General features: G+C 63.2%; 1 protein-coding gene across 1 annotated transcript in view; it reads right to left on the reverse strand.

The window, feature by feature from the left end:
* Nucleotides 1-7,228, reverse strand: part of AQP1 (aquaporin 1 (Colton blood group)) — a 16,160-nt gene extending 8,932 nt beyond the window's left edge. The window contains exon 1 of the mRNA XM_006774932.2: nucleotides 6,625-7,228. Within this exon, the coding sequence (XP_006774995.1) occupies nucleotides 6,625-7,014 (390 nt within the window). The 5' untranslated portion in view covers nucleotides 7,015-7,228. The remainder of the gene's footprint in view (nucleotides 1-6,624) is intronic.
* Between the last annotated feature and the right edge of the window lie 902 nt (nucleotides 7,229-8,130).

Here is an 8,130-nt window from a genome sequence, read left to right on the forward strand (position 1 = left end):
GGAAAGGTCTAAACTTGATGTCCAGGAAAGAGCGGGTAAAAGTTCTAAACATATGTTACTATTTACAACCCATTAAATTGGAAACAATTAAAAATACAGCCAATCCCAGTTGTGGTCACTTGTTATGGAGAAAAATACATGTTTGCACATCCCAGGCCCTTTCGCCCAGCCCAGGGCTGATAGTTCACTGATGAAGGCCGCCAAGGAAAGTCAGTTTGTGCGTGCGAGTGTGCATACCAAGCCCACCGCAGCCCACTCTCAAGCGCATTCAGACCTTCCCCATCCCCGTCCCCCCTCCCCCCGCCCCAGCTCCAAGAAGCCTTTCCAGGTCCCTGGCCGGGATCACCTCCTGTGGTTACCATCCTGGCCCTCACTGGACTGCCCAAACCTCCTGCCTCCTATGGGGGTGCTCACCCCCCACCCTGGCTGAGAGCTCAGTGAGGGCAGGGCGGGAGGTTTCCCAGTCCCTGCCCCGCCCTTGGAGGGGACACTGGCTGTGTGGTTTACGTAAGTGGTGAGGATGCTAATTATCTAGAACTGCCCCCTCCTGGAGGCAGCGGATCCGGGAAGCTCTCTGGCCCCCAAGGAAGGTTTATTTGCTTTCCAGCTGGGGGACCACTGGCCAGTTGTCAGCTTCCGGGGGCCTTGCAGGCGGCCAGTGCAAGGGCCCTGTGTGACGGTGGGTAGGGAGGCTGAGGCTCAGGGAGGAGGCAGCACAGCCAGGATCCTTGCCCCGGGTCTGTCCTCCCACACGCACACGCACAGGTCAAGGCGCTGGCTACCACCGGCCAGTTTGGACTGAGGAGCCGGCAGGAGATGGTTCTTTAGCTGCCAGTGTGTCCTGGCACCAGAGTGGCACAGGGCTGACCTCTCCAGGCAATAAGCCTCAAACTCTTTCTCCTGCCCGTGAGCAAGCTGGCCAAGGTAACTTCCGAGGTCCGGGCCCCCTACTTGGCCTGGACGCTGGCACCCCACACCCGGGGGCTCTGAGCCAGGCCTGCTGGGGCTCTGAGCATCTTCCCTCGAAAAGCCGGGGACGGGAGACAGCGAGGCTGCCCCCAAGGCACAGCACTCACACTGGGGGCCTCACAGGGCCCCGTGTACCCCTCCATGGGCATCCGTGTGTGCATGTGCTTGATTTAAGGAGACTATGTCAACCCCTGGACCCCCAATTTTGAGAATATACACTTTTCCAGCCCACGCGGAACATTCAGACACACCTGCTGTGCACTGGCCGGTGGGTGCCACCGACTCTGAGCACCCCCACCGCCCGGGTCCCGGCTCACTGAGGCGGGCTCCGTTAGCACGTGGCCCTGGACGGCCATGATGGGTGGCATGGCTGGGGGTGTCGCCGTGTGTGTCCCTGTGTGTCGCACACCCACACAAAGGCGCCCCCGCTGGCTGGGAGGGGGGAGGAGAGGGGAAGGAGGCCCCTCGAGTGAGGGAGAGCAGGTCTCAGAAGGCCCTTTATTTACTTGCAGAAGCCATTCCATCTTCCTGACAAGAAACAATACACAAAGCAATGGCTTCCTCCTGCCTCCCTGCCTCCCTCCCTCCCTCCCGGCAACCCCTACCCTGCGGCGGGAGAGGAAGAGGCTCCATTGAGGAGTCCCCGCCCCACCCTCTGCGTCCCAGGGCCTAAGTGGAGCCACCCAGACTTGAGAATTGTCCCACACCCACGTGCGTGTGCCCCCTGTGCCATGTACCAGTGAAAGTATGTGTGTGAATGTGTGTGTGCATGTGTGTGAGTGTGGGCGGGTGCATGACTATGTGTGTGTGTGTGTGTGTACGTGTGTATGTGTGTGTGCGTGGGGGTGTGCATGTGTGTGTGCATGTAGGGGGGGGTGAGTGTGTGTGTATGTGTGTGATGCTGTGTGCGTATCTGTGTGTGGGGTGTGTGTGAGTGCATGTGTGCATGTGTGTGTGTGTGTGTGCACATGGGGTGTGTGTGTGCATGTGGGGGTGAGTGTGTGTGTATGTGTGTGTGAGTATCTGCGTGTGGGGTGTGTGTGTGAGTGTATGTGTGCATGTGTGTGTATGCGTGTGTGAGTGTGTGCATGGGGGGTGTGCGCGTGGGGGGTGTATGTGTGTGTGAGTGCGTATGTGCGTGTGTGCGTGCGGGGTGTGCATGTGTGTGTGTGCGCATGTAGGGGGTGAGTGTGTGTATGTGTGTGTGAGTGTGTGTGTGCGCGTGTGGGGGTGTGCATGTGTGTGTGTGAGTGCATATGTTGGTGCAGCTTAAGCGTGTCCACTTAGGAAAACGGGGGCCTTGGCTCGGGTACTCCAGGACCCCTCCCTTCCCGACGTGGACCCCTGCCTCCAAGACCCAGGGCCACCCTCCGGTGCAGAGCCCGTCACAGGACCTCTGCCCGCCCTGCTGTGCCCACAGGCCAGGTGCCCCTACAGCCTCCTTGCAGGGCTCTGATGACAGGCGCTCACTGGCTGGGAGACAGCCTCTTCCATTTAAAACAAAGTCCTCCGTACTGAGCAGACAGCGTCCTGGCGGTGGGGTTCAGGCACGCGAAGGAACTGCTCATTTCCGGCCTCTTCCACCATCTTCTGAGGTGGGTTCAGCCTCGGTGTGCTCACCCCACTGGCCAGCACTGTGGGCAAGGAGCCCCTCTGGGCCCTGGGAGAGGCCCGGCCGAGGGAACCCTGGCCGTGACATTTCCCTGCCACACCCACAGGGGTGTGGGCTCAGCCCCGGCCACTGGCTCCTCTAGAGGATGGGAACCAGGCCCCCCGGAGGCTCTGCCTGTAAGAAACGGGGCTTCCTCTGCCAGGGGCGGGCTGGGGCACACGTGTGCTGCCTGGGGAGAGCCCCTGGTCGGATGCTGAAGGACACCCTCTGGGTGAGGCCCTGGAGAAAGCGGGGCACACTGTCTGGGTCAGAGCTCAGGTTGGGGAGGCCTGCGAGGTGGGAGAGGGGGGCTGTGGCCTGGGGAGGCAGGACAAGGGGCGTCCCCTCAGACCGAGGCGCCGTCTCAGAGCCGCACCCCTTCGGATGCGGGTTCCCCGCTAGCCTGGCCCGGGCAAGAGTCGAGCGGGCAACCAGGGGCCAGCGGGCTGCTGAGAGGCTCGGGCGGGGGGGTAAGCGGCCTCAGAGGTCCGTGGGGAGGGAAGTCTCCACCGCAGGCCTGCTCTCTGCCTCCCCCTCGTCGGGGCTGGGCTGGAAACAGTAATTACAGGGCCCAGCTGTGGCACCACCAGCCAGCCCGCCCCGCCCAGCCCCTGCGCAGGCCAGCAGACAGGGTCCTTGGGAAATTCTGGCCTCCCTTTCCCCAGCCCACCGCCGGCTCTGGAGGAGGCAGGAGTGGTCCCCAACACTAGAAGAGGTGGTGGCGTAGGGGCTTCTCACTCTGTGGTTGGGGAAACTGAGGCCCGGGAAACCGGAGAAGAGGCAGGTTTAGGGCTGAGGTCTGACCTCGGATGCAGCAGGCAAAGGCAGTCAGGCCCTGAATCGGCAGGGCTAAGAGAGACCCCCAAAGAGCGGAGTTTGTGCTCTGCCTGAGCCCCCTAAGGGGCTGACATCGCAGGCTCTGGGGTGGCCAGGAATCCCGGCCCCTCTAGGGCCCAGTCAGGCCCTGGCCTGATCCTGAGCCCTCACCATCCTCCAGAGCCCACCCTCCTGCCATGACCCCAGTCCGGCCACCGCCCACAACTCCCAGGCCATGACCTCTCCCTGACCCCTAGCCTATGCTGGAAGCCCTTCCCTAGCGGGGGCTCCTCATTGAGGCTCATATGGCACCTCCGCCCTGAAGCCTGCCTGGCCCTCCCCTCCTCGTATGTCAGAAGTTCCCTGGCCACCCTGACACCTCTTATCACACCTGCCTCCTGCCTTATATCACGGGCAGCTGTGCACGGGGCTTATCTCGCCCAGACCGTGGGCTTCCCCGGGGCAGGGAGGCAGCTGACTCAGCTTGCACCAGCCTGCAGCAGCCCTGGCCCTGAGTGCAGGCGGCCGAGGGGAGACAGCCGAGGAGAGAGTCAAAGGAGCTGGAGTGCCCAGGACAGCACCTTCTACATCCAGAGCCCAGCCACGCCCTGCTATGTGCCCATTTCTCAGACGGGGCCCAGGGCCATCGGGCAAGGGGCAAGGCATTTGTGTGGAGTCACACCGAGTAACAGTGGCTGAGCTCTGGCAGGAGACCTTAGAACCAGCCTAGAGGGGCCGGTCTGTGGTCCCTCCAGGGCGTACCCTGAGCCCTGACTCAGTGGGGAGAAAGTTCTCTGGGCCATGTCCCGGGGGGACATCCCCTGACTCACCCCAACCACTTCCTGCCACTTTTCCCCCTATTTTCCTTGGAAATCTCCATGCCAATGACTGGCTCCATGCCAATGACAGGCTTGGGTTTGGGTGGGGCACAGGGCCCAAGGGGATCCCCCACCCCCCTGCAGGGTCTGGAGGAAAGAGTAAACTACCAGTTTTGTAAACTGGTCTCTGTGCCTCTTGAGGCCTTGAGGCCACCCACCACACACACACACTCCCGGTCCCACCGGATCCCAGGTCCAGTGTCTGACAGGCCCCCTTGGCGGGTGGGAGACACTGTTTCCAGTGGGTGGACGGGGCAGTGCCTGGGCCCCACCACAATGCTCAGCACACGCATGTCCAGCTCGGCCCCTGGGGCCTCCCCCAGCCCTGGGCAGGGTGATAACCGCCAGCCCACAGCGAGCTTGCGGGAAGTGCGGGTGTGGCAAGACTATCAGACACCTAGGTGCCCTGTGCAGCCTCAGGGCCCTGGGCTCCAAGGAAACGCAGCAAGTTAGCAGCAGATAGGACTGCCCCCAGCCCAGAGCAGCCCCCCCCCAATGAGGCCGCCCCTTCTTCCTCCTACAGCCTGCCTACCGCCTGCCTAGCCCAGGTATTAGGGTGACTCTGGAAAGTGGAGATCAGAAAGGGGACGAGACACTGGAGCAGGGTGTGGCCAGGTCGGATGGCATCTGCCTGGCACACGGTGGCAGAGGGATCAAGCTCCCCAGCAGGGGCCTGTCCCTGGAGAGGGAGGGTCAGGAGGGGCCAGGAAAACCTGGGGATGAGACTCCTCCCCTCGGGGGACCACTCCCCCAGCCCATCATGCGGGCTGAGCTCCAGTGTGAACCCCCCTCCCCAGAAGGGCACTCCCTGAGGTGGCCTGGCTCTGCCCCCACCAGAGAGGCTGAGGCCCGAGGGCCGTGACCCTTACACCCTCCCGGCTGTGCCTTTCTGACTGAAGTCTAAACTCCGGCTGCAGGGCTAATCTTTAACTTCAGGCTGAGCCGCGCTGGCTGCCCCGAGGGCTGGGCGAGGTGTCACTGTGACACAACCGCTAATCCCCAGGGCAGGGCTGTGCGCTGCCCTCTGCACAGATCCTACCGCTGAACGTTGGCGGGGAAGCCCAAGGACAGTCCCAGTCACCACCCAGTGCCATCTCTCTCACTGTCCCCACACCCGCCGCCCTGCCCAGGGCCCGCCAGCCTCCTCTCTCCGCACGAGATCTAATTCCTCTCCTCTGCTCCTTGGCCTCTCCCGCCCTGGGAGAGCACCCCCCGCCCCCGCCCTCGGTGCTCCTCAACATCTTCCAAGCCTCAGTCAGCCTCTCGAGCCAAAGCACCCCCTGCTGTGGCCCAAGCGGGGCCTGAGTATGCACTTGGCTCGGGGTCTGGAAAAGCCCAGGTCTGCGACAGCGGGCGGCGGCGGCCAAAGGCCAATTAGCTGTGCTAAGCGCCCGCGAGGAATTCTTTTCAGCAGCTGCCACCCAGTTGCCAACATCTGCTCATCATTAGTGCCCCTAGCCCACGCCCCACTCAAGCCAGGAGCAGTAGGCACAGGCGGGGACCCCCTCACCCCACCCAGGCTCACACAGCCCACTAACATGCTCACACACACACACACACACACACACACACACGGGAGCGCGCGGCTTACGCTCACTCCAGCCCCATGCCGCCATCCACGTGTATCACCCGTCCACACACACAGACACCCAGGCCACACCTCCCAGTGCCCAGCCACAGAGTGAAGCCCAGACCCGAGGCAAGAGGTCCCTGCATATCCCGCCCTGCGATCCAGGAAAACCACCTGCCAACAGCCCAGAAAGCCTTCTCGGCCCCCAGCCTCTCCCATTCCTGGGGCCAGAGGAGCGGGAGGGGGTTTCCTGAAGGCAGTCTGTCTGGGGACCTGTGGGGCTCCCTGGAGATCAGTGGGTCCCCTAGGAGGGGCTCCACTGCCCACACCCCTGCAGACCCGGCTGCCGGGCCCCTGGTTTGGGGGGGCTGGGGACAGGGGCTGAGTGTCCCAGCGTCCAAGCTGCAGGAGCAGCGAGCTGGCTGCACAGGCAGGGCTGAGGGGCCAGAACCTATAGGCCAGAGGTGAGGAGCTGCTGGCCCAACACTAGCTGCCTCCAGGGCTCGGTCCCCACAATAGATGACCTCAGGGGACGTTGGCAAGACTGTTATTCTCGGGGCCTCAGCTTCCCAGTGCCCGGCAGGAAGCTGGCTCTGGGCGGCGTGCGGAGCTGAGTTCCAGCCCCAACTCTGCGTGATCTCCGGCCACCTCTTGTCCTCCCGGCTCCTCAGTGTCCCCATCTGCCCAATGGGTGGAGGATGAGGCCGTGTCAACACCACTCGAAAGCCCACCCTACTCACCGCATTGCTGCCCAGGGAGTTGCCGGGCAGGGAAGAGGTGATGCCCGAGAGGATGGCGGTGGCGACGATGGCCCCCACGCACTGGGCGATGATGTACAGGACAGCCCGGAGGACGCTGATCTGGCAGCTGAGCAGCAGCCCCAGGGTGACCGCTGGGTTGAGGTGGGCACCGCTGATGTGGCCCACGCTCTGGGCCATCGTGGCGATGCTCAGCCCGAAGGCCAGGGACACCTTCACATTGTCCTGGGCCGCACCTGATGTCTGGTTGTTCTTCAGCGGGAAGTTGAAGCCCAGGGCAGAGCCGATGCTGATGACGATGAAGAGGGTCATGGCCAGGAACTCGGCCACCACTGCCCTCCAGAAGAGCTTCTTCTTGAACTCGCTGGCCATGCTGGCGGGGGCTTGGCTGGAGACCGCTGCTGGTGCCTGACTCCCTCTGAGGGCTGAGCCACAGCCCGGGCTGTGGCCTATTTATAGGGCCCCCGGGGGAGGAGAGGAGGGGGAGCACAAAGGGAGGAAGGCCTCTCCTGCTCCTGGCCCGCCCCACACCGCACGGGCCTCCTCTCGGCGATGGATGCAGACACAGCTCTGCTGTTGGCCTGCCAACTTTTTTCCCTTCCTCCTCTCACCCCTCCCTGACTCTCTCCCTCCGCCCTCCGCCCTGCCCAGCTGAGGAGGCAGGCGGGAGGCTGCCTCTGCTAATAGGCTTTGGGAAATTCCTCCAAGTGGGCCCCACTCAGGGGGCTGCAGAAATCCAGGTGTCCCCGCCCTGTGTGCAAAGCTTAGGGGGTGCCCAAGGGCAGAGCCAGGCCCTCCAGAAGGAGGGGGTGCGTTGAGCAGGCTGGACCTGGAGGGTGGACATTGCCCTCCCTGGAGGCGGGCACCATGACTCTGCTGGTCTGGCATCCCCATCCCACCCCAGACTGGCGTTAGTCCGGAATCCATGCGTCCAGGCATCCGGAGGGGCAGCCTGGGCCTCCTGCACCCCAGTCCTGGGCTGGCCACTGGATGTCACCTCAGGGATGTCCCAGAGCCCCAGGCACACCGCCAGACCTCAGCCAAGGGGGCACCAAGGCAGAAGTCTGAGAGCTGGTCTGCGAACCAGCCCCACTCTGGGGCCAAGGGCAGGCCTGAGAGAGGTGAGGAGGCTGGGTGCCCCCTCACCGGGAGGCCTCAAGCTTCTGGGGCAATTCCCAGCAGTGATTCAGGGGCAGAACCACGGGAGACAGAGGCAAGACTGGAAGCGGGAGGGAAAGGGGAGGAGGGGAGAGTGAGGAAGGAGGACAGACAGACGGGGAGGGAAGGGAGCGGACACAGCCCTGCAGAGAGAGAAAGACACACTAAGAGAGAAGTAGAGTCATCACAAGAATGGAAATGAAAGAGAGAGATCCCCAGGCAGACAGTGACGTGGACCAGGGAGAAAGAGGAAAGACGAAGAGCGTGCCCAGCGGTGAGACCGGCTGCAAGAGGGGAGACCCGACTAGGCCCAGAGACCAGAGCGAAAAG

This window comes from Myotis davidii, unplaced genomic scaffold, assembly GCF_000327345.1.
Source record: "Myotis davidii unplaced genomic scaffold, ASM32734v1 scaffold125, whole genome shotgun sequence".
Taxonomy (NCBI): Eukaryota; Metazoa; Chordata; class Mammalia; order Chiroptera; family Vespertilionidae; genus Myotis; species Myotis davidii.